The 27,252-nt window shown below is 40.6% G+C and overlaps 1 protein-coding gene across 1 annotated transcript in view; it reads right to left on the bottom strand.

The window, feature by feature from the left end:
- The window catches only part of Slc9a9 (solute carrier family 9 member A9), a 549,909-nt gene that overhangs the window by 484,491 nt on the left and 38,166 nt on the right, over positions 1-27,252 (bottom strand). The window contains exons 4-5 of the mRNA XM_036193912.1: positions 19,812-19,889; positions 18,292-18,368 (exon numbers count right to left, since the gene is read on the bottom strand). Of these exons, the coding sequence (XP_036049805.1) occupies positions 18,292-18,368; positions 19,812-19,889 (155 nt within the window). The remainder of the gene's footprint in view (positions 1-18,291; positions 18,369-19,811; positions 19,890-27,252) is intronic.

Below are 27,252 nucleotides of genomic sequence, written 5' to 3'. Positions count from 1 at the left end.
GTGGGTCTTCCCTCTTAGCTAATCCTCTCTGGAAACACCCAAAGACACACCCAGAGGTGTGCTTTAGTAATGGCCTTGCATCTCAATCCAATCAAGTTGACAATGAAGAAACATGACAAGCCCATGCCTTGTGGACTGGCTATCCAAACACATCTCTTTAAGACTTAACATTGAGTACTGCCCATATGTAAGACAAAATGGCACACAAGGCAAAACCCCTGGGGGTTTGGACCTCAGTAAATTATCAGTCAACTCATAAACTTCTTCCTGTGCTTCTATTTAATAGCCCATATTATTAAAGGAGTTGTTAAGGTCAGAGCCTGGACCCTCCTATCCTTGAAAAGCTAGGCTCAGTCACCTGTCCTTAGAAGGCAATTAAAAGAGAAGTAATTGTGAAAAGCAGAGAGAAGAGATTTACTAAATGTGTTCACAAAGGGAAGAGTAGTAAATGATCTGGTCCAGTGGTCCCCCAAGTCCATCATCCTGGGGTACAGATATGAGGTTTGGTTTAAATAGAAGGCAAGAAGTATCCTTAGCTAAGAAGCATTGTCAAGACATGGTCCAACCCACCATCATGGTCTCCCCTGCAGGGTGCTGACAAATCAGAACTGTGTGAAATCTTCCCTTGGAGACAAGCTCCTACTCTGGCTGGTACCAGAAAGCAGGAAACTTGGGGAACCTCCAGCTCTTGGGATGCGTTGTTTCTATAATCTGATAGGCTAAGAGGAGGAGAAAGTGTCCTCTTAGACATCTTCATTTCCTCTAGGATGGTCACAATCTAAGTCCGTGGAGTAGTTAGAGTCAAACTAGGCAAGACCCAGTGACTCTCTGTGGTCCAGGTGTTCAGCTATCTGGGATTGCTAAGTGAACTCACAGGAGCCACCGAACAGGCATATGGTACTAGTGATGAGTTCAGTTTTGAAGTTGAGCCAGGGACTTTCAAGTTGTGTTGAAGCCTGTTAACTGGGAGTAGATCTCAGCTCTTCACTTTTGTCATAAGACCTTCAGCATTCAGCAAGGTCTCTCTTCTTCCTGGGCTTGCGTCTTGTCATTGTAAATTGAGGACAAAGTATTATCCACTTTGTGGAGAGTGAGGCCTGAATGGATTCACATATGAGAAGTGCTAGACTATCACTGATATGAAAATTATTGACATCTATTCATTCTTCTCTTAGTGGGTATACCGCACTGCATATATTAAAACAAGGAGAAAAGTAATGCTTTTTCAGAGAGCAAAACCAGAAGCTCAACTATGATTGTGTGACAACTTCTAGTTATGAAAAATTTCAATTCTATTCAAGAGGCCCAACCTGAGCCTTTTGGATTGATCTGACAGTATCCTAAATGCTCCAATGTGCTTGCAGCTCTTCTGGGACCCCTCGACTTCCTCCCCAACTACTCAAGTACCTTGTTGGTATTGCAATTTGGTTGTGAAATGTCTTTCATAGGCCCATATGTTTGAACACTGGGCCTTCAGCTGGTGGCACTGTTCAGAAAGGTTGTAGATCCTTTAGAAGGTACAGCCTCATTGGAAGAAGTGAGTCATTGGGTGGCCCTTCTGGTTTTATGCCCACTTTCTGCCACCTGATGACAGAAACACTGTGGCTATACTTGTCACACTCCCGCTTCCATCCCTTCCTGTCATGATGGACTCTATCCCTTCCTGTCATGATGGATTCTATCCCTTCCTGTCATGACAGATTCTATCCCTTCCTAAACCATGAGCCCCAATAAACCCTCTTTCAGTTGCATTTGTTGGGTATATTATAACTTCAATTTAAAAAAAGCAACACATTGTGTGTGTGTATGAGTGTGTGTGTGTGTGTGTGTGTGTGTGTGTGTGTGTGTGTGTGTGTGTGTTTCCTCCAGCTTTCTTACAGTGAGTCACTGGCCTCCCTGTGGTCTCCACCATTTATCCTTATCTCTACTGCCCAGCAGTGCAGGGCACAGATTTGTTTCCCATTTTTAGTGCTGACTTTGTGATGGATCCCAGATCTCAGGACTCTGTTCTCACAAAGAGGGTCCCACGCCTGCTGATTTTGCTTCTCACGGGCCCCTCTTTGAAGAAGGATGAGAAAAAGATGCACTTAGTGCTCATTTATGCAACTGTCTGCTGTCTGGAGATGGGTTTTAGCTCCCCTGGGAAGATGCTAAAGCAACAGGGATAATGAAGGAGACATGTCTCAGACTGAACTTAGAGCTGATGGGATTTAATGAAATGATGCTTATGCAGTGTCTGGCACTTAGTAGGCAGTCAATAATTAATACTGTCCCTGGAACACTGGAGAACTCAATAATAAATAATTCACTTCTTTCAAGCTCATACAGTCATTTTTTTTTCATTTCCAGCTAAAGTTTGGCAGTTGGATTAATTGATATTTGTCATCCATTTTCTTGAAAGTTGAAGTTTGGTTATACAGAAAATTTTAACAAATGAATTCAGAACCATTGAAATTGCTATTTATAAAGTTTTCCACCAGAGGGCACAATATAAAAGCCAATGGCTGCTCAGCTAAGGCAGTCAGGCCATTTACCTTGCAGGAGTGTCTGTCTCATTTTGTACATTTTGGAGTAGACGCTCAGCTTCACCCATCTGGTAACAGTTGTCCCTACCTCTTCAACATCCATTTTAATATAAACCCATACTCCACTCTTCATGTTTAGGGTTTAACTGACTCTGAAATGCACAAATAATTTTTATCAAAATGGCCTTTCACGCCTGCTTATTAAAACAGGCATTCCCAGCAGGCAAGGTGATCAGAACTTTCAAGCGATTTTGAGATTTGAATTTGGAATAACACATGGAAGTGTTCTCTGAGCACATTCGAAATCATCTTTGACTCTGAGCCACTTTGGAGACATAAAAGCCAGTTCTAGATTTACCAGCTTGTGCTGTGCTATGAATCTGGTTTATATGCAAATCCCTGAACTCTGAGAAAATGTAGCATTCTTCTATATTCCAAACAAAATCTATCACCCTCAAAATTTAAGTATCTGTTCTTTAAATCTGAAGTCCCACATTTTTTGGGGAATCGATCTATTGCTTTTTTAAAAAATGTGTGTTGGCTTAAGTCAGGGACAGGATTTCTAATACTCTCTGTCATTTGCACTTGCAGAAGGAGATGGTAATGAAGGTCACCACTAACATACTCTCCATCCTTGGGTAATAGTGATGAAGGTCACCACTAGCATACTCTCCATCCTTAGGTAATAGTGATGAAGGTCACCACTAACATACTCTCCATCCTTGGGTAATAGTGATGAAGGTCACCACTAACATACTCTCCATCCTTGGGTAATAGTGATGAAGGTCACCACTAGCATACTCTCCATCCTTGGGTAATGGTTACATTATCACCCATCTTCTCAAATTAAATTTTGTATAAAATATTTACTCCTTGAATTTGTTCTTGATTCTCATTTGGAGGACTTACACACTGAAGTATCCACTATACATCTTTCCTGTAAACTAAAGGCTACTTTTCTCAACTAGCTTCTCTACAAGATAGTGGATTCTTAGGAGTCGTCTTATTAGAGAAAAATATAAACTATAAATTAAAACAGAGAAGTCAAAGAGTATTTGATGTCAAAAATTAGAATTTATAAGAGGGGATTTTTTTTCTAGATCAGAATATTTTTGCCCAATGACATATCACAAGCAATATTCTACTTCGTTTTCATCACAGATGCACATTTTGTATAACTACACCAGGAACATAGTTTAATGGAGGAATATGTATCCCAACATATGTTTCTTATTTTAGGAAAACTGTACAATTTAACACTTCCCATCATAAGAATTTTGAAAACTCACTTCAGGGTACTAAAACCCTATTCTCAGTGTGGAAATTATCTTCAGAGAGACAAAGAACTCACCATAGTCAAAATAAAAGATATCACAAATTTGGGGTTTCCAATGAACAATAGGGTCCCTAAATACCATTAAAAATCTCTTTCCTGACCCCACAATCTACTTTTATTATATTTAACCACTCTGCTTTTATTATATTTAACAGACATAAAATAATTCTCACAACCCTTAGCAAACATTATACAAGCTTGCTCTTGATTGTTGGAATCCCCAGCCTGGCACTAGGAGGTCCAGCATTGAGGTCATGCCTGAAACTCCACCCTCTTGGCTCTTTCTAGAAAATAATGTTTTCATTTCAACCCAAACAATCAGGGTTTCTTGAAATTCAGCTGCCTCAATACACACTCAACTGGAAAAATTCAAGTTATGGAGGAAATCACCTAAGTATCCAACAACCTCCCTCTTTCTCACCCCAGTAAAAGAAAATTGGAACAAAAAAAGTTTATCTAAGTCTTTTGTGAGTCAAAAATATTCTTGGGCTGCAAAAAATGGCTCAGTGGTTAAGGGCTTGCTACTCTTGCAGAGGACCAGGGTTCAATTCCCAGCCCCTACGTTGCGGCTCACAGCCCTACAGAACACCAGTATTAGGGGATCCAGTGCCCTCTTCTGTCTCCGTGGGTATGAGGCATGCCAGTGGTGCACAGACATAGACACAGGGAAAATACTCATACACAAAATAAAATAACTTTTTAAATATTTTGAAAAAATGCAATTTTTGAAAGTGTATCTTAGATAATTTTTGATGATTTTGATGTAATTAAAATTTGTTTTGAACAATTAATTATCCATCTTATGAACATTATTCACCTTAAAACCAAAAGATATTTTCTAAACTACTTCCTAAAAGTGTTCCTGTGTCTTTCATTTCATGAATGACCCCACCAAGAGGAATTCTTTGAATCAACCCTCCTGTGCACTTCTCAAGCTCTATGCGGGAAGGATTGATTAATTCAGCTAATATTCTCTGTAAATTATTGCAATAAAATGGCATGCTGAATAAAGGGCTTTTGGCTTGGGGGTTGTTTTAGAGACAGTCTTGCTATGTTGCACAGGCTGACCTCAAACTCACTATGAAACTCAGATTGATTTTAAACTCAGAGTCATTCTCCTGCCTCAGCTTCATACAGTTCTGTATCTATAGGTTTATACCTATAGTTAACATTTTTATGTTAAAGAAAATGATCCAATTTTTATTGTCATATTTAATAGATATGAAATTATTCTTCCCAATCCCTGTGAATATTCCTAAGTGCTGATGTTCAGTTTTGTAGTGAGGACCCCAAGTCTGATAGCTCTCAACTCCCAGGGCAGCCCAAGTCTGTACACAACACTGAACTAAGTTCAGGTCCACTTTCAGTATGATCCTGACTGGTCCCCGCATGTTATGATTCTAATTGGCCTTGACAAGCGCTCATAATTTAATCATATGAAGAATATTAACACTATTCAAAAGTTCTTCAGCATATTTAAATAGCTATGAACAACTCAAGGTTAAACTATAATCCCTTAAATTTCATGGAAATTTAAAACAAAATAATTTCCGTTCTTCCCAAATACTGGAATTTTCAACATGGAGGGAATGGAATCAGAGCATGTGTTTTGGAATGATGTTGTGCTGGCTAAGCATATTCCTTGTAACTTCTTCTGGAAGCCTGGGAGGGAGGGGGAAGGGGGAAGGGTGGGAATTATTTGGCAACCTTTAAGAAGGTACTTTAGAAGTAGTTGTATTTTCCTAATATGATAGATGGAAAATTAGTTAAATTTAGAAGGAAACGAAGAAAAACATTTGGGGCGATTTGTATTTTTTTCCAACAGAAAAGCCAATTTCCTTCCCCCTACAAATTCAGTGGAAGTAGCCAAGCTAAACTAGAGGTCAGTGGAGGCAATGGATCAGTTGAGTCTAAGGAGAGCTTAGAGACATAGCTTCCGAAACATGCAATTTGGGATGTAATTGAGCGAGTTAACGTTAGACAACCTGCATGCTCTGTGTATGTAATTTCCTCTAGGGGAACAAAATGCAGTTTTGAAACGTTTGAGAACATGGCGTCTGTTAACAATGCTAGACTCTTCGTAACATAGGTTTTACCTCCAGGCCCTGAACAGCTTCATTACAGCCTTTACATTATCATCCTTTGTGGATGGACATCTCTGAGGAAAAGTTCAAATCCTAGCGTGCATGATAAGCAACTGAAATAAAACGGGTTAAAAATCCCGTTTTGAGATTGAAAGCGCTCTGTATGAGCGCAGATGTGTACACAGAGGCACATACAACATATGTGATTATGTTATTTATCACACCTCTCAAATTTTGTCTTGTTTTGTTTTAGGTGACAGATTTGAAGAGCAGTAGTAGTGAGTAGTCCCTTAACTACTTTGGAAAAACCTTTGCCGAGAGCCAGAAATCTGAACAAATTATTATCTTTAACTTTGACAAATATGAATAGCATTTGGAAAAGTAACTGACCCTTGGTGTTTGTAGCCATACAGGAGATTAATGTTGCCCCTGACTGTCTCTTATAGTTATAAAATGAAAATATGATAAGCTATGTAAAAACACTGTTTGTGGGCAGAGGGCAGAGGGCTAGGAAACAGCTCCTTTTATTCTATTTCTAACCCGAGCTGCCTTTCCTTTAGATGCAGTGAGACCAGAAGTGAAATTACTCCCCGAAGCCTCAGCCCTGCACAGTAAATACTCACATTCTTCCAAATGAGTTTCTCTTTACTTTCCACTCTCCTAGGATAATGTTTCCCTCTTTCTGCCCTCCTAATTCCCCTCCACTGGGATAAGGCTGTAATTGTATTTAGCCCTGTGCAGTGCAGTGTAAAATAATCAGGTCATTGATTTCTGTGGAGGCCTTAAATCTGCAACCTACAATAGCTACTGTTCTGCTGCAAATTAACAGCAACATCTTCACAATCATGCAAGCAATTTATCTTGATGTGGACGAAGCCAAGGTTTGCGTCGGAAGAGGAGGGCTTGGTGATAGAATTCCAAGCTATAAAAATCAATAGGAACAACTGAACTTGGAAACAAAAGCAGCTGGGAGACTCAGAAGCAATTAACAGGAGGTAATGTGGAAGGAAGGGAATGTTGTCACATTACATGGCACAAAAAAAAAAATATGTAATGAAGATATGCCCTGTTTAAAAAAAAATAGTCTGAATTACAGTTAATTAAGGATCAGCAATTCAGTAGACTAAGTCTCAGGCAAATCTCCATCTATTCATGACTTTGTCAGTTTGGGTACTTAAAGAGAAGAAGCGAAAGTTTCAAGAGAGCTAATATCCACTCCTTAATATAGGGAAACTACAGCGTTAAGCTTGGGCTACTGAGCAAGCATGTATAAAGAACTGACAAGAGGGCCGTTATATACGTGAGGCTGATTAATGGAGATTTTCTCAGCAACCTTGGCATCCAAGGTCTCAGACGGCCAGGTGCCAGGATACAGAAGTGGAAAAAGACTATCAGACAAGATGCTCCAGCTCCAGCAGGCCTAATGACTTCAGGGAGTTCATGTACCTAAAAGGGAGCCAACTTTCAACCAGTACAGGACAGGAGGTGCCATGGAAAATATGTTACAGTCTATTGATTATGAATGGGATCATATAAAATATTTATAATACAGAAATCCTATTTTAAATTAACAGGCTTTTTTTTTTTATAGTTTCAGGTTTACAGAAGAGTAGAAGTGTTCTAAATATGATCACATCCCCTCACTACAGTCTCCCCTTACATCTTGCACTATCTGGTCCACTTGTTACAGCTCTCAGCCTAATTTAATGCTGAAAAATTATTACTGCTTAAAGCTCATAATTGACATTTTAAGGTCTTCTCTTTGCCTTACACATTCTATGTAAATATTCTTTCGTGTGATTCCTTAAATTTCTATTTTAAATTAACTAAATGTTTGGCATACTATACAACAAATTAAGAGAGCTCTCAAAATACTTTGTAAGTTCTTTGCTATTACAACAAAAATTAGAAAACTTTTCTAATAAAGCAAATTTGGGACGTTTTATAGAAGTAAATATATGCTATAATTATTTTGAGGGAAATCTTGAAGGATCAGGTGAGTTTTCTACCTAGAAAGTATGCAAGGCAGTGGTTGGCACATGTGAAATTCTCAAAGAATGCAAGAAACTGTCATTGCTGTACTTTATGGTTATTTTTTGTTTTGCTCTGTTTTGTTTGAGACAGGGTCTCAAGTAGCCAAGCTGACCTTTAACTGCCTAGGTAGCTGAAGATGACCTTGAACTCCCGGCCCTCCACTCTTCATTCATTCATAAGTTGTAGATTACAGTCACATGTTACCACACCCCGCTTTGTATTTAATATTTCTTTTATATGGTAGAATTTACTTAAAGAAAGAAAACAAGTGTACCCTAAGCACTCCAAGAAAATCATTTATGAATAGTTTCAGAAAGTACTAGAACTTGCAAGAAAAGTATAGTTACAGAGAACAAAATCACTCTTCCATTTTAAAGTCAGGGGATGCAACCAAAAGGCATGTGGCCGAGAGTCATAGGGAAATACAGACCTGAGGTACCTGCCATCTGGTAGCAACGACCATCAAGACTACACTTGCTTATCAATATTGAGCAATGATGTCACCATCTGTAGTCATGATTCAATTGACCACGTGGGTTGCCTGTAAGAAATGAGCTTTCCACCTGCCTCTCAAGCAGTGAGGATTAGCAGGCAAGAGTGAGATAGGCCAGTAAAACCTCTCAGAGCTGTGGTTAAGATTGACTTCTAGTCATTTTATTGAGACAATTTTAATTTAATGACATCAGAATGTAATTGCTAAATCAGGTTGAACACTTCCCACACCTGAAGTGCTAAAATCCTTGGACCAGAGCACTGAACGTTTTTCATTGCAATACTTCTCTGTGCCAGACTAACAATGTTCTACCAATTATCTTCTGTATAATACACATATACTATTTTGTCTAGACATGTGTCAGATACATCTTTCAGCTATGAATCATCAAATCAGTTGATTTAGTTTAGTTTTGGTGATTTCCGAATAATATAGATTAAATATTGGTTGAAAACTTTTCCATGCCTATAGTCTGGATTTAGTAAATCCTAAGAAAATTATTAAATCCCTCTGCTAAATTTGGGAATGTGGAACATTTTAGTGCTAGTGGGAGTCACCTAGGGCTCTTGTTAAAATGCAAATCAGGGTTCCAGAGGTCTGTGTACCACCTGAGACTGCGCATGTCTAACAAACTCCTGATGCTGCTGATGTGTTGGAGGCCCAAGGATGTAATTTCAGTTGCAAGTATGGGCTTGGCATACTCCAGAATCAGTGACATTTCATAAAAGTCACTAAACAACCAGAGCCTTAGGTACATGTCTCAAAAGGGGGAGCTGAGGGCAGAAACATCTATCTGCACTGACTACTGTGAGGTTAAAATGAGACAATGAATATAGAGCGGTCAGTTAGGGGCAAGCACTCAGAAGATGCACACAAGCTGATGTCACTCATATCATTTTCCCCATGTGTTTGACAATGGAAGGATGCATAGCTTTCACATACTTCCACTAATTCTCTTCTCACTTGGCAATTTAGTTATGGACTCATGAAAAGGAAGAGTGATAAAAGGTCGGCCTTGTAGAAAGTACAGGTAAGGATGAGGAGGGCTAGTGTGTGAGGTTCAGACTGGGATGGACTTGATAGCCAAACCCACAGTGAGAAGGTTGTATGGCTCTGCTTCTTCCTTGGGATCATCGGCCACCTGTCTGCCAGGGGAGAGGGATCTAAAGTGAGAGGGAGAGGGAGCTGAAGACAGTGAGCAGGGTCAGGTCGGATGGCTTGTGAGTCGGCAGAGACAGCTCTTGGCTCTTCTGGGAGACAGCTTAAGTGTTACAACTCTGCTTTATTCCAGAAAGAAAAGGGAATCTAAAGGTTGGGGACAGTGGCAGGGGCATCACCTCGTTTGCACTAAGAGGCACGCTCCTATCATAAGGCTTTGTATGTGGCAGCAGGGTCCTGTAGCAGAGGTCCTAGCACATATCTTAATTACCAAGGGGGAAAACTTCTAGCAGGAAACTGTGCCAACGATCACATTAGAGAGAAATCAAACATCTGGCTTAGCAACAGCTTTCAGATAAGGCCAGTCTTCCAGGCACAGGGACATTCTCCAGGTAAGGGCAGGTAGAGAGCAGGAAGTCCCCGTGGGGAGGGAGTCCCCCATGTTGCTAAGCTTTAGAGAGATGCAGGCTATGACAGACTGCAACCTCTGACAAGTAAGACCTCCCAACAGGTTGAAGCCAGAAGTTTTATGTTTGATGATGATGGCCTCTATTTCTCTTCACCTGGACATCGCCCACATAACTCCTAAGCAAGCTCCACTAAGCAGTCTCCAGGTCAAAACTCCAGCACTTCCTGTCTGTTCTGTTACTTTCCACCTTGGCTTTTTTATACCCATCTTCATATTGTCCCTAAAGCAGTGGGGAGTGGTTCCTTAAAAGTGTATGTTCCCAATTACCACTCTATCGTCAACAGAGTGATATCCAAACTTTGGAATACAGGTTAAGATGTGGTCTAACACTGCCTCTCCACCGTATTTAACTGCTATCATGTCCTCTAGCCTCCTGGGACAACAGGCAGTACGAACGCTCTGTCCGGCTGCTGGCCTCTGCTCTGCTGTCTTGTCTGATAGGATATCCACTCCTGGATCCCTACTTGGCTTTCTCTGGAACAGTTTAAGATCTCAGGTCAGTAGTCATGTCCCTAGACGCTCCTCCAGTCCCCTACATGTTTCTGAAGCCCTACCCAGAGCAACACATGTGCGCTGAGTCACAACCAAGTCACAATCAGTCATCAGACACGTGAGGGATCCGCTTTCAGTTAGGCTACCTAATCCCAGTCAAACTGAAGGGCTTTAAGAGGGAACCAAAAGCTACCCAGGAGAGCCTTTACTTCAACTGCTGAGTCATGATGTTCAAAGACACCAAGAATTGGAGGTTGAAGGTTATAACACAAGACTAGAAATGAATTTAGCCTCCCTTACTGTTTCCACTTTTTATCTGAGAGAGAGAGAGAGAGAGAGAGAGAGAGAGAGTAATCAGGGCTACATATATTGTAATTCTTCTACCAAATGAGAAAAAATAGCAGACCTCACATTTTAGGGTGCTAGCGGATGAAGGGGAGGCTTGGACAATTTCATTTACTAAGAATCCCACAGCTAGAAGCCTTCAGCTACATTGCTCTAAGGAAGGGTTCTGCAGACAAAACCTCTTTCAGAATACTTTTTAATAATTTCCACATTTTTCTTTCATGATTAGACACTATTCTTGTTCCACTCCAGCACTTTTACATAACATTCTCCAGTGCTTCCAATACTTCTTTTTCCAATTTGGAGTCAGGTTTCATTTTTCCTTGGGAGTTCGTTCTTTCTTTTTTCTTCTGGACCCTGCCATTTTTATCCCCAGCACTGCGCAGGGCAGCAAGGGAATTAGACTAGCAAATCTAATGTCTCTCTTCCACCTCTGCATTGCCCCTCTGAAGCTCTCCCTGTGTCTTCCTTTCTACCCTCTGTTTCATTCCCGCCCCATGCGCCACCCCCCACTCCCCTCTCCTCTCCACCGCCAGCATCCTGTGATGTGGATAGAAGAAACCGCCCTGTCAGCAGCCTGGGCTGTCCCTTCACAGATTAGAGATTATGTTTCTTATTTGGCTGTGTCTGGGAAGGGATGTATTTATTTTCCCCCTTGATACCAGCGACAGCTACTCCAGCCAGCTCAGAATCCAGAGTAAATGAATGCACACGGGAGGCCCCGGCCTTCCACCCTGGCCCAAGAGGCCTCTCTGAGCTGCTTTCGAAGTCCAAGAAAGAGAGCAACAGAGAGTCGTCCAGATGGTCTCAAGAGAGGGACTAGATGGTTGAGGAGAAAGGAGCCAGAGAAGGGAAGACAGAGAAGTGCGGATGGAAGGAAGAGGGGAGCCGGGGGCTTGGGGACTCAGAAGGGTGAACCCGGGGATGCTGGCAACCCCTCCCTTGGCACTCGTCTCTCTCCTGCTGCCTGCCAACCCGAACTGTTCTCATTAGAACAGGCAGAGGAAGACAGCAAACGAATAGTTTCCCAGGATTGGAATGAAGCGCAGGGTAACAAGGCAGACTTCTACAAATCCGTTAAATCCCTTCCACTTGTCCTCTTTGTTTTCTTTTTAATGTGACTGATACAGGCAAGAGGTTGTACAGAAGACCTACGCAAGTTATACATCGTAATAATGTACTAGACAGTGCGGCTGGGGAAACACCCAGACCGTGGCTCAGCACATTAGCCGTAATGTCGCTCTCTTTGCGTGTCTTTCCAGACCTCTTTCTTGCCTTTGCCGCTAAAAACAGATCGTGGCACTGAGTTCTGTGTTTTCAGTTCCCTTATTTATTACACGCTTGCACATATATCTTCGCATCCACATGTCTTAATAGTAATTAGGGTTGGTCGTTACAAACAGTGATGTTATAATCAATGTGTCCATTTTACATCAGATTTTTGAGATTCATCTCTGTTGTCATAGAAGATGTTCTTGCATTTCCCTGCTGTGAATTTGTATGTTGTGTGAATTTACTTGTCTGTGCTACTGCTGGGGTCTAAATTGTATCAAAGATTCCACTCTGGTGACCACCGAAGCTACAAGTTCCCTTGTACACACTCTCTCCTGTTCATATCCAAGGGGATCCTTAAGAAAACTTAAGGTATGCAATTATGAACAAAATACAAAATAGGGTATTTATAAATGTGAAATGTTTGCTACATTGTAGTAAATTTATATGAACAAATAAAGAACTAATGATTCCTAAGGAAAAATATATCCTGAGTCTTTCTGTATAAAATATTAAAACCTAAGAAGCTGATGTGGCTAAGAGTGTAGGTCATTCCAATAGAATTGAGGGCCACAAAATAAAAAGAATAATATCTGGAAGAAAATTCTGGAGAAATGCAAGGCTAACTATTAAATGGTATTATCAAAATTGGCTATACATTTGAGATGAAAAATTTAACTGGAAATCTATTGTCCACCAAAACCACAACTGTTCCCCCAAATGAACTCCCTACAAACTACAACCAGCAGTTAAGAAGACAGCACCTTGGGGATTCTAGGGCAGAGAAGGACTTATTAAGGGAACACGAAACTGCTAACCAACAAGAAGACACTATGGAAATGGATGCACTTACAAACTGTGTCAGTGAATATGGATTAATATATGCAACATACAAAGAGCTCTAAAAGGTCTGTGGAAAATGAACAAAACAACTCAGATGGAAAAAAAAGATTATAAAAGTATAACCAATTCAATAATCAGGAAGTCATAAATGATGGCTACAATGCAATTTCATTTTGTACCTACTGGATTGTGAAACATTAAGAAAAAAATGGTAACCTGACTTTGGAAAATGATCTTGGTGTTATTTTGTAAAAACCTGAGTGGCTATTTTAGATTTACATCCCCACACTTCCACTCTTCAGCCAATAAGGCAGATGGCTATCAAGTCCAGGAACAAAATGGGTAATATCTACTGTATTGTCACTACCTCACCACACAAGGTAAAATGACAGTATGTGTATTTCCAGACTTTATAGCCACTCTCAATGTATTCTAAAGAAGTCCTCAGTCCTAACTAAATACAGGGATACATAAAACCCTAACTGTTACAACTATGTCTTTGCCCAGGCTTTTAGAAAATCCAGGTTCTTTTTATTTTCTTTCTTGCTTTCTTTTTTACAGATTGTAGCTCCCTAGGGGCTCTGATGAAATGGCAAAATCTGTGCAGCCTCTCGCCTATAAAAATTCATGACTAACTTAAAGAGCGTCATTCCTCCCTGAAGTCTTTGTGGATGACCTCAGGGTTCTTGTTCCTCAAGTTGAGGGCTCATCTCAAATTTGTTCTCTTCGTGGGATTAGAGCTTCAAGAGATGAGTGAGTCTCAGCTTCTCCCTGTCTGAGATGCCAACTTCATTCTGAAGGACCAATGTGCCCCTTCTTTAAGGACTAAGAAATCAGTATTTGGGGGACTGCTGGGACTCACCCTACCAGTAGCTCTAAAGGTCCCCAGGTGAGCAGCCATATCCACTCAGAGGGCAGCAACAAGCACCCACGAAGCCCCCTGCAGGAGATTGTGCCTTGTGGACAAGGCTGCTGGGCATCTTAATATTCTGCATATATTAAGGATTCCTATAGGGAAATCAGTCCTGAGGAATGTTGGCATGAATAATGTAAACAACCTCATAGTTATAAATACAGGTTTTCCTGGGCGAATTTTCAAGAGTCCAGAAACATTAAAGAAGTTAAGTATGGTTGATCTTCCTTCTAGCTGCCTCCAGTGAGAGAAGGCAGGTTCGATTTCCTCTATGCAATCATATTTACAGCTAATTCTTAAATGCCCAGATTGCATAATCACAAGCTATAACGATAAATGTATGAACTTGAAATCACTGAAGGTCTAATTTATCAGGCAGGTAAAGCAACTCAGTGCAAACCATGAGAACTATAATGGCTGTATTAGGAGGGTAAGGGGCAGCTGAGAATATGCACTCTGGGGTCTGGCCAGCTCTACCGTTCACTACTATTTAATTATTGTCTAGGTTTGAGAAAGTCTCAGACTTGGCAGCCTTGCACATAAACATAAGAAACAACAGTGGTTATCTCAACAACAAAATGAGATAACACACATGAGAAAAGCCCATGTCAGCACCTGACATGAGAGAACAGATTCAAAATGCTAGTTATTCTCTCTATAGATATTTCTGGTATTGTGCAGTTGGTTTAAATTCTCCATTAACAGAAAAACTGGAAAGAATACCAGTCTCAGGCTCTTATAAAAGTATCTTGGGTCAGCAAGATGGCTCAGTGAATGAAAGTACTCTCCATCAAGCCAAACAAACAAACAAAAACCAAAAAAACAAAACAAAACAACAACAAAAAACCACCCCTGGAACTCACATGGTGGAAGAGGGGAATGATGGATAGCTACATATTATCCTCTGAGGTCCATATGAGTGCCATGGTATGTGGGAGTCTACACACACACACATACACACACACACACACACACACACACACACACACACACACACACACACAGTTTAAATGAAGTTATGCCACCTGGGGTGATAATATTCTCCTCTAAGACTACCTAACAAAAATAATCACAGTCCCAGGCATGAGAAAATTCCTTTTGAGTTATTGGTCAAGGGAGTCCAAGAGACATCCCATAAGCAATATAGGCATTGCACTGTATTTTCATTGCTTCCCAGAATTTGAAGGTAAGTCCCTATTGCTAAAGACTCCACATACTTCAGACACAGGACTTAAATGATTCTGCTGGATCTGCTGTGGAAGCCTTCTTCCTAAGGATTAGTTCTCCTAGTACTAGAAGGTGCTATGGGATATGCCAAGGGACAAAAGAAATCAATAGTCCCAACTAGCTGTAAAGCCTTGATCCATAACAATGACCAGGATGGTAAGATATTCCAAGGGTATAATAGTGGCACTTTTATATCTTGGAGGTAACCAACAATTTTCTTATTGTACTTCAGGGACTAGAAATTTAGCTAACTAGGCATGGCTGGTGACGCCATGGTCATCAAAGGGGAAGCTGCTCCTCTTTTTTACACCACTTTCCTAAACCAGGGCAACTTCTAACTGCATTCTACGTACTTAACCTTACACCCACAGGTAAGCATAGCTCTCATTCCTCATCCAAAAAAGCTTCTTTTTTTATAGCAGATGGAGACCATTACAGAAATCCACAACTTGTCAAAATGCAGAGAACAACCGACCGTGGGGTGTGCAGGCCCAACAGATAAATCAACAACACAACTCAGACACTTGGGGCTCAGGGAAGTTTGTAGACTATGGGGTGGAAAGATCATGAGAACCAGAGGGTTAGGACATCCACTATTGGGTCTTACCATGAGAAGCCACATCCATAAAATCTCAAACATATGGTCACTTAAGCCCTACACAGTGATGACACCAGTTAACACACCAACACGAATGGGGGATATCTCACAGGCTACATCTCTAGGTGAAGATCTACAGGCCATTAAGGGCTGCTACTAGAAAGAAAATCAGTCTTCTCCATGGACAAACCCCGATAGGTTAATCCCCAGTGGTCAGTACTACACACATATGCATATGAGCAACACTAAATGGACTTAGCGGGCTGTATCTATCTATTCATATGTGCATATATGAAAGAATAAAGGAGAAGAGGTCATGAACTTGAGAGAGAGATGGGGAGCACAGGAGGAGTTGCAATGAGGAGAGAGTTATAAAAGATGTAAGTAAGTATTTGTGTATAAAATCTCAAAATAAAAAAAAATTGAAAAGAAAGCAGCCTGTAAAATTTTGTGACTCTTACTATATACAGTGTAAATAAAGTACATAGTTCTGAAGATTTTCCCAGAACTACACTTTTCCTCAAACCACCATTTAAATTTCTGGTTATACACATAACATCCATTAAAAGAAGCTAAGTACAGTGAGACAAATCTTGAATCTCAGCCCTTTGGGAGGCTGGAGGATTGTGACAAGTTTGAGGCCAGGTTTTCTACAAAGCTGATTCCAGGCTAACCTTGGCAGTGATGCCCCCCCCAAAAAAAATTCACTCCTAATTTCAATAAGTGAAAATCACCATGTCTCTTAAATGGAAATATTCTGGAAAAAGCTATTTCATGCACATCATGTATGGTTCCTTTTACTTTTTATGGATCTAAGAAGAGATTTTTAAGAATTAAAAGTATAAAATATAAATATATGTAAATATACTTAAAATTAGATGTATAAAGGAAACAGGATATTAATGAGAACTAATTATACTATAATTAAGTGCTGTCTAGTCATCTTGAAACTACCCATTAAAAAATTCAGGTCTTCATGATACAAAACTGCTAAAATTGATGTTTGTTATCAACCAACAAATACCTGCCAAGAGGCCATATATCTCAGAACCCTCTGTGAGCGTGGCGCAGTGTATAGGGGTGTAGGGAAGTAAAGAGCACACTCTACTGGGTCAGAGCTGAGCTTCTGTGTTCTGTCTTGACCACGGCCTGTTTCTCACTGATGATAACACTGGCCTAATCAGTTAATCTTTCGAGATGCTTCCTCTTCAGACTGAGCAGGTCTAATGACACAGATCTTTAAGGCCCTTACCAGTTTCAAAATTTATATATCGAGCTCCGGCATACATGCACAGGTCATGAAGGCCTCCCAAAACAGCTTTGTGAAGGACCAGGCATGCTTTATGTGTCAGGTCACAGGCAGTTTAGTGACCACTCAAGAGTCTACATGTGATGAGTTTTCACTCCTGCAAGCTTCCACTTTTAGGTACTAGCTGCTTCAATACCTCACCCATGCTCCACATTTTCACAGGCTATGTAGCTCAGTTGTTCTAACACTGACTAAATAAATGTTCAATACAGACTCCTCCTGCTCTCAGGTTTGCATAGAGCCCTGACACCGCCTCAGCTTTGGCTGGCACACTGAACACCTCCTAAAAGAAGGGCTGCAAGCATAACTGGTGTGTACGCTCAGCATCACTTTCTTGGTTAGCGTGATGATAGCAGCGGGCAGTAAAAAAGAAAATCACAAGTAGAGTTGGCGTGTCTCACAGTTTAAGACAGATGCATCATCACAGTCACAGCAGCAGAGCATCTTTCTGCAGGGGGGCTTTCGTGTCCTGATAGACTGGACAAACGCCACCCTATTGGATCTTATTTTGCTTTATGGTGAGCTGCGTGCCTGAGTTGCTGCAGTTAGACATTGGACCAGTGGCATAACCAATAAATATATTTAGAAAAAAAAAGAGGCTCACATTCTACAGTGCCACCCCAGCCATATACAATTCTGCTGATATTTAAAGCTCTCTGTTTCAAAGTCCTTGCTTATAAATTTCCCTTTAGAAGGAAACTCTTGGCATATAGTTACTGTCATATTTCTTTCAAATACAGGCAAGGCCCTACAAAGATGATGGGAAAAAATGAACTGAGACCATATTCATCACTCAAGCTAAATAAGAATGTGATTGCCTTTGCATAACTCAGGCCAAGTGGTCCACACACCTAAATCAGAAGCACAAACTCACGGAGAAAATCCAGTCACCCAGCAGCAGTTTGCTTTGTTCTGAATCCTTATGTTTGTCAGAAAATATAGAAATGTCGGACCAGGGCTGGAAAAAAAATCTATGACAAAAGTGACGTCCTGGGACTGGAGGTGTCTGGCACTCAGTGGCAGGAGGCTTGCCTAACATGCTAGGTCCTCAACAAAACAGCTGAAACACAAATGGAGTGAAACAAACCCAAACGTGATGCACTTGGTTCCAGAAGCAAGAGTTCAGGAATTTGAGATCCATCTCACACTGCTTCCCCCATCACGCCAGAGCTCCAGCTCTGAATGTCACTTACCCTATGACCACACAGGAGATGGCTGTTCCCAAGAAGGCATATGTTAAAATGGATCCCAAGTTTTGAAAAAAGTGTCTCTGGGGAGAAGCAGAAAACATTTCATAGAGTACATTTGCATTTCTTACTGAAACAGGAAATAAGAATAAGCCAAGCCACTCACAGCCTTCCCCTCTCTCATTATTAAAGCAAATCTTCTTGGGGCCTTATCCTTGGATCCACTTCCCTTGGGTATGAAGCTTAGTAAGTCATTTCTCCGCAATGAATAAGGAGAAGAGAAAAGCAGTGAACAATCTGGAAAGATAACCCACAGAACCGCCTAGACCCCAGAGAAGGGAACAGGCTGGGCCATGAGTGGTCAGGGCTCTGGGACATTTACTTAGCCAAGACACAGTTGTCTAGAAGGGTTTTGTAGACATAACACCTTTAACTTTTAAAATATCATTCTAAGTGACTTAAATGGCGTCTGACTTTCATAGAATATTCTGAGTTCTCTCTACACATCTTCTGAATGTGATGCAATCAAACATTAAAATCTAACTAAACAAATACTTTATGAGTCAAATATGAAATGATGCCTAGTACTGAGGTAAGTTATGACCTGCAAAAATCTAACCTGAATCCTTTCAAGTGCTTGCTTGGGAACATTCCTTACCAGGTTTTTAGTAAGAGCTGAACAACCAGCATTGACAGCAAGAGGGAGCCTAGAGTCCACAAAACACAATAACAACAAAACCCTTCATGTCTGCAGTGAAGAAGCTGTCTGGCTGCTGGGTATGGCAAGCTAAAGGGAGACAGAGGAGAGCCCTGGAAGTCTCCAAGGTGCTGCTAGGCAGCACAAGAAAGGCATGTTCCCCCTTCCCTGCTTTGTGGCACATCACTAACCACCTAAGTGAATTACTAACCTGTGTCATGGACAGTCAGCCTGTGCCCAAGAACTGCCAGGCATGAGCTCAAAGACAGAAAACTGTGTTTCTCTCTATGAACAACCACGTTCTTCCTGACTTTGCTCAGTGGTGATAAAGCCAGTGTGAGCTAGCATGTGAGTGCTTGGTACACAGTCATCTAGGATAACACTGCTCAATGGCCAAATCACACAGTTCACATATGTCATTTACAGATCTCCTAGAGGGCCACACTAAACTTTTCAAAGATGAAATGCAGTTTGTTAATGTTTTTTGTTTAACACAGTATATTCCTAATGCTATAGTTTCTTTACAAAAATCAGTATAAAACATTATTGAGATTATTTACATTCTTCTTTAAAATGCTAAGATTTTAATATGTAGTGTACATGTTGCATTTACAGTGTATCTCACTTTTAGACAAGCCACAGATTTCATTAGCTATGTGTGGCTTAATAGATTTAAAAGAATTCCAAGAATGTCAGGGTTAAACATTAATTGCACAATCTACACAGTGCTGTTATTACTGAATTGGAAATCCCATAAAATATAACTACCTCTCATTAGTGTTGGCAAAATTTCTACTCAATGATAAAAGATGGGGGCACTTAGGTTTACCTTTTTCAGACTGTATCCTGCATGAAATATAATGGGAGGCAGTAAAACGTTGAAGAAGATTTCTGGGTCAAATGTCATCTGCCAAAGAAAGACAAAAGTCAAGTTAGACATGTGCTTACAAAACAGGTATAGGACTTTTGCAAAAGTTGTATGAAGGTTATATTGACATGCTATTAAATTAGCAAAGATAAAAATAAGAGAAAATACAAAATTAGAAATTTATAAGTACACTATCATGTAAAATAATATTTAAATCTAAAATGTAGATTTTTTTATCCTGTTGCTAACAATAACAGCCAACAAAAACACCTCAATGAAATATTTCTAGGAAAGAAAGCTTTTTATTTCAACTTGATTAGTCATTCCTAATTTATTTTATTATTCTAGTTTTCTCTGCATAGTCCAGAATGACCTTGAATTCACAAGAATGACCTTGAATTCACAACCTGCCTGCCTCAGTCTCTCCAGTACTGGGAGGCATCACCACGCCCAGCTCATTCTTCATAGCTCAAATGTTTTTAATTATGTTTCACTTTTTTTCTTGGTCAAAAAGCTGTAATGCTCAAGTTTTTAGCTGTGGATAAAAATTTAAAGTGTTTCCCAAATAAAAGATATTTATAGATTTGGTCTTCATTTTTTTCTATTTTATCTTCCTCCAAAGTTAAAAACATATTTCCAAGCTGAGGAAAACACTTTTGAAAATGAAGTTACATTTTCTAGAATTTTACATGTCTTTTTACTTGTGTTAAAATAAACTTAGCCAAAAGAATGTATGAACTGATATGAAGTATAATGAAAGAGATGTGAGATTTCTTGAATCCAGTATCTGCTGTACACTTGACAATTTACAAAGAGCTCATTTGGTTTCTAAAGCCATCTTACACTAATCCTCATCTTCATCTCATATATATATATATATATATATATATATATATATATATATATATATATCATGAACACACACACTCACACACACACACACACACACACACACACACACACACACACTCACACACACCACTCATTTTATCCCTGACACCCACCCACTATTAGGTTGCTCATCCAAATCCCTATATGCATAGGTTTCACACTCTAATTTGCAATCTCCCTCTTGTTGCCTTTCTCTGCCTTCCTCTTTGAAGTAGATCCCAGAAGTAGCTTTGCTGTGGATCTGCCCAACCTCTCCATCCATACTGCCTCTTGTCTATGTGTTCATAGCCCTTGACCCCTCCTGGTTGTCTGGTTTCTGACATATGCTGAGTGATGACTGGTTTGCTCCATTTTCTACATTAAATACAGGATCACAATGATGCCTTATCAATTCAGTTCCACCTTGGTCCCTCCCTATGCCTAGACCATGGCTCAATATATATTTACTCAATTGAAAAGACAAGAGAATTTCCTTTGGGAGTCAAACCTGTTAAAAAGGAATGATTCACACTTGGCTTCACCACAGGTGAGGAACAGTAAGTGAACATTTAGAAGAGCCTCTCTAGGACTTGGTGGCTTTCCCCTGGGGACAGTAGGGATACTGTCAGACCTTCTCTTCTCCTTTTTCCATGCTCAGTTTCAACTCTGCTCATCTAATTAATATTTAGGGAGGGAAAGTGGAATAAGTAGGAGCTACTAACTAAGCTTGGTCCTGTCTCACAAGCCCAATGAGTCACCCATTGATTCCATACCTCTGTACCAGTGAGCATCTAGGCTGGTCTTCAATTCCCCCGACTTCCACTAGAGGCCTATGGTACATCATCCTGGTTAGGGTTATCATTGTTGTAATGAAACATCATGACTAAAGCAACTTGGGTTGGAAGTGGTTTATTTTGCTTACACTGTCCTGAATGATGTCAGGACAGGGACTCAAACACGGCAGGAACTTGGAGGCAAGAGCTGATTTAGAAGGTATGGAAGGGGACTCCTCACTGGCTTGCTCCTCATGGCTTGTTCAGTCTGCTTTCTTATAGAATCCAGAACCACCGGCCCAGGGATGACACCACCCACAATGGGCTGGGCCTTCCCCCACCAATCACTAATTAAGAAAATGCCCTACAGGTTTGCCTATAACCTACGATCTTACAAAAGCATTTTCTTAGTTGGGGCTCCCTTCTCTCAGATGACTTTAGCTTGTGTCAAGTTGACATAAAACTATTCAGCATATACATCCTCGGTTTTCTGTCAGAACCCCATGGCCTTGTTCTTATGGTATTTTGCTCCACTAGCTCCCTCAACATCAGTTTATCAAAGTTCATGAGAACTGGGACGTGATAGTTCAGCTGATCTTTCTACACCAAGTCTAGGGGGCACTGGGGAATTTAGATGGCCATAGATTGGCTGTTTTGAGTAGGTGACAATTCCTGAGCCCATCAGCTTTAAGTCTTGGATCCACACAAGCCCTCCCTCCAGCAGGGATAATGATCATGGTGTGGTTTCTAGCCTAGCCTGCTGTGTGCATCTTTTTCTGAGTGTTTTACATGTTCTACAGACAGAAAATGGGAGACTAACAGAGCTGCTTCCTGCACAGCCATGCCCTTACTCACACCCTTATTTCACCCATGTAATTCAAGTTTCTAGGAAAAGGAACACATCTTCAGCTAAGAGTACATCCTTATTTGCTTCTCTACATCATGCATAGTTTACTCCCTGATAAGGGTTTATTACATTTTTTTTCAGTTTTTTTGACAGATTGAAGAATACCTGGAGGCATCTAGCAAGATAACAGTTCTCATCTCTCTCACTCCTGGGCTATCAACTCACAGTACTGCACAACTACCATGCAGTAACTGACCAAACACCTTAGAAATTGAAGAAGAACAACACAGAGAAATAATGGAAGACATGTTTTCTTAGCACCTGCCATTCATTCCCAGGGACACTGTGGTATACGCTGGCTGACATTTTATTGAGCACCCACAGGAAAATGGGGATGGCAAGTTTGCATTGCTATAACTCATCACTCTGCCATCCATTCGAGAGGTGTACTAGGCCCTAGTGTAGACGGATTTTTCTTTGGGCTGCTAGCTCACAAAAAAATGACACAGAAACTTGTTATTAATTATGAAAGTTCACCTTATAACTTAGGCTCATTCCACTAGCTCTTATAACTTAAATTAACCCATCTCTAGCCACCTATATTCCATTATGTTGTTCAGTTACCTTTACTCAGTACTGCCCATCCTGCTTCCTCCAGGTCTGACTGGAAACTCTGCCTTTCTTCCTCTGTGAGTCTTCTCTGTCCCCAGAAGTCTCTCCTATGCTCTTCCTATCTAGCCATTGGCCATTCAGCTCTTTATTAAACCAATCACAGTGACACATCTTCACACAGTGTAAAGGAATATTCTGTAACACCCTAGAGACAAAATGCCAAATCTATTTCACAGATAAGGAAATGGGGGCTTCAAGATTTTGAGATGTCTTAGCTTGTTTAGGTCAAGCAGCTGGAATTCTAGGTGTAGGTTTCTGTCCCCAAGGCCTTTTTGTCTCTATCATCCTCCACACATTGCATGCTAAAAACCTTACCTTTTGACACCATAAATTAGTTAGATGTTTCTCTGCCCAGAGTCATCTGAGGGGCTTTGTCAGCAGAATTATAAACAAAAGGTGCTGTTCACTGACTGCAGGACTTGAGACAGTTCTCAGTATTACTGTTGTGAATGAGTGGTTACTGTTTAATTGAAGACTGATTTGTCTGCACACATCTTAAAGACCTTTTTTCGTTTCTGTACTAGACACCAGAGGCAGGATGACTTAAGACCTACACTCTAGAGCAGTAGTTCTCAACCTGTGGGCCACGACCCCCCTGGGGGGTTACGTAGCAAGTATCCTGCATGTCAGATATTTACATTCTGATTCATTACAGTAGCAAAATTACAGTTATGAAGTAGAAATGAAATAATTTTATGGTTGGGGTCAACACAACATGAGGAACTGTATTAAAGGGTCACAGCATTCGGAGGGTTGAGAACCTCTGCCCTTGACCGTCTCTGCTCAGTGTGAAAGCAGACAAAACTAGCTGATCAATTCCCTGCTAGTTAAACTGACCAACATGCTTTCCAAGGAACAGAGAGCTTTGTGAAGAAAATAATTCAGGCTGTAATGCCCAGCAGACCCTCCTGAGGGCTCCTTGAGGAAGTAACATTCAAGCTAAAATGAAAAAAAAAAAAAAAAAAAGCACAAAAAGAACAAAGAGAAAGCTAGACCAAGAGAGTAGCACTTGCAGAGTCCAAGGCAGGGAGCAGAAGGCCAAGGCTGCAGTGGCTAGGCCAGGCAAGCCAGGTGGGAGTGTGGCCGAGGAGACCAAAAGAAGGCGAGGAGAGAAACAGTCCCAGGAGAAAGTTGGAGCACAGATGAGATAGATCTGACCTCATGCTTTAGGACAGAGGCTCTCAACCTTCCTAACGCTGTGACCCTTTAAAACAGTCCCCTGTGTTGCGGGACTGTTTTCCCGACCATTAAATTATTTTGCTGCTATTTCATAGTTGTAATTCTGATACAAGTTGTAATGTAAATTTGTGACATGCGACTCCTGTGCAAAGGTCAAAAAGGTCATTTGACCCTTGAAGGAGTTGTAACTCTCAGGGTGAGAACCGCTTCTTTTTTTTTTTTTTTTTTCGAGACAGGTTTCTCTGTGTAGCTTTGCTCCTTTCCTGGAACTCACTCTGTAGCCCAGGCTGGCCGTGAACTCACAGAGATCCGCCTGCCTCTGCCTCCCGAGTGCTGGGATTAAAGGCGTGTGCCACCACCGCCCGGCTGAGAACTGTTTCTTTAAGAGATGCAGTTTGGTGACAGCTGCAGAATCCAGGCCTGGTGCTGGGGAAGAAGAGCATCTTCTGGAGGTGCTGGGAAGCAGGATGGACAAGCAGGTGGTAAGGAAGACAGGAAAGGAAGGATTGCTTCTGGGACTCTGCACTTTAGGAGCAAAGAGGACTTAGAGAGGGAGAGAGAGAGGGAGGGAGAGGGAGAGAGAGAGAATATCTCACATGATGTGAACACAGCTAAACTCATCATCTTGTTTTGTGCATTGCCTCACTCAAAAAAAGTCGCTCTGAAGGCAGCAATCTCCACGAAGAGTAAAGTTGGTGATGTTCACCCAATGTGTAAAACAAACTACCCATTATTTTCAAAAAAAGTTAGACTAATTTCACCAGGGTTTGTAGTTTGTAATTTACTCTTGGTTCTTAAGACATCTTCCCTTTGCTTTATAAATTCTGTAATAGATTCTACAACATTAATGTTATACTTTCATTTTGAAGTTTGGAAACTAACTGGATTTTAATATATTAAAATCAAGGCAGTAAGTCAAAGGGCCCCATTTCAACCCTAAGCCCTTCATGATCTAGAATCCTCATTATCTAGGTTACCTAAGATAGTTTTAGGAGTGTGGACCCAAAGAGCCATGCTGCCTACATCCAAACCCCATCTTCTTGGCCTGGGTGGCTGTTCACCATCCTGGTGCCTTGATTTCTTTACTGTATAAATAATTATAATATGTTATGTACAGATAAGGTTGTTAGAAGGATTAAGTGATGTCATCTTTAAGCCCTACACCATTACCTGGTACCTAGTTAATAGTTTGTAAATGTTCATTACTAATATAAAAAAAAAATCTATGACTAAGTATTTTCAAGTAATGGGCCTGTAAGAAGAAGGCTCAGTGGGTGTTTCAGTGAGGGTTACCATGACCAAAAGCAATTTAAGGAGGTAAAAAATTATTTGGCTTATACTTCCATATCACTGTTCATCACTGAAGGAAGTCAGAACAGGAACTCAAACAGGGCAGGAACCTTGAGGTGTGGAGAAGCCATGGGGGAGTACTGCTCACTGGCTTGCTCCTCCTGGCTTGCTCCTCCTGCTTTCTTATAGAGCCCAGGACCACTAGCTCAGGAACAGCACTACCCACAATGGGCTTGGTCCTCCGCCATCAATCATTAATTTAAAAAATGCTCAAATAGTCTGATCTTATAGAAGCATTGTCTTAATTGAGGTTCTGTCCTCTCCGATAACTTTAGCTTGTGTTGAGTTGGCATAAAACTATCTGGCACAGTGAGTAAAGGTGTTTTTGGCAAAGCTGGATGATCTGAGTTCAATATTTGGGACGCATATGGTATAAGGAGGAAACGGACTCCCACAGTTGGCCCTTGATTTCCAATGGTGTGCTGTGTCATATGTACACATATATATATATATATATATACACTAAATAAATAAATGTAATAACAAATATAATTACAAATACAAAATATAAAATATTTTATAAATATATTTATATTGTATTTGTATAATATATTTTATACAAAATACATATACAATCATATTTATAATTTAAATATTAAAAATATAAAAACAAATAACAAATATAATTACAACATTTCTCTCTTCCCTTTTCTCCCTCCAAGACCTCCCATATACTCCACCCTGCTTGCTTTCAAGTTCATGGCCTTTTTTTCATTAATTGTTATTGTGAGATATATATATATATATATATATATATATATATATATATATATATATATATATATATATCCTAAATATAACCTGCTCAGCCTGTATATTGTTACTTATATGTATGTTTTCAGGGCTGACCATTTGTTATTGGACAAGCAGGTATGCTCTTCCCTAGGGAAGACTATTCTATAAAAAACAAAACAAAATAAAACAAAACAAAACAAACCACCAAAGATCTCCTCTGTTTTCAGGATCTCCTGACTGTTTCCCACTTGTGTAAAATGTGGGTAGAGATTTAATGCTCTCTATCGGTTGACTCTTCCTGAGATGGTCATTTCTCTAGATCTACGGGCAGCTGTGAGTGTTCCAAGCAGAGGAGCATCGGTGAAGTTGGAGGGATGAGCATACAGCTATGAACATCTGGAAGGTGGAAGCTCGTTGGCAGGAACTCCTCACAGGAAAACCCTTGCCTTTGGAGCTTTCCTGCAGAAATCGGGCGAACTGCCGAAGCAGAACTTTTCAATAATCAGAACGGCCCAGTCCCTGCACGCGGGTTAACCAGCGCGCTGCTGGATCACAGTTTCTACAGCAGCCAGATGAAGCCAGCAGGCAGAGAGTGGCTCGCAGTGCAGGGGGATTTATTTGTGTATACAAACAGATTTGTGTTCCTTTCAGCCTAGCTCTAGGCTTAGTCGCTGCTAAATCAGAGTTCTGGGAGTGACTCCAAGCCAGATAGTTTCTCAGAAATGGCTGGATTTGCTGCTGCCTCAGCCTCCGTGGAAAATCCCACGGTCGATTCCCTCAAACTTGTGCTTGGATCATGGCCTTGGTAGTGAGGTGGTTGTAAAGGCCTGAACTATTCATCTTTTAAATTAAAATACTGGTCTGTAGGTGTGTGTGGCAGGGGAAGTTACCTGGGCAGAAAGTGAAGAAGAGCAGAGAGTAGAAATGCCCCAGTCAAAGGATTTACATACATCTTTTAAGACACAAATTACAGATC

This window comes from Onychomys torridus, chromosome 7, assembly GCF_903995425.1.
Source record: "Onychomys torridus chromosome 7, mOncTor1.1, whole genome shotgun sequence".
NCBI lineage: Eukaryota > Metazoa > Chordata > Mammalia > Rodentia > Cricetidae > Onychomys > Onychomys torridus.
This window is presented reverse-complemented; position numbering and strand designations above follow the sequence as displayed.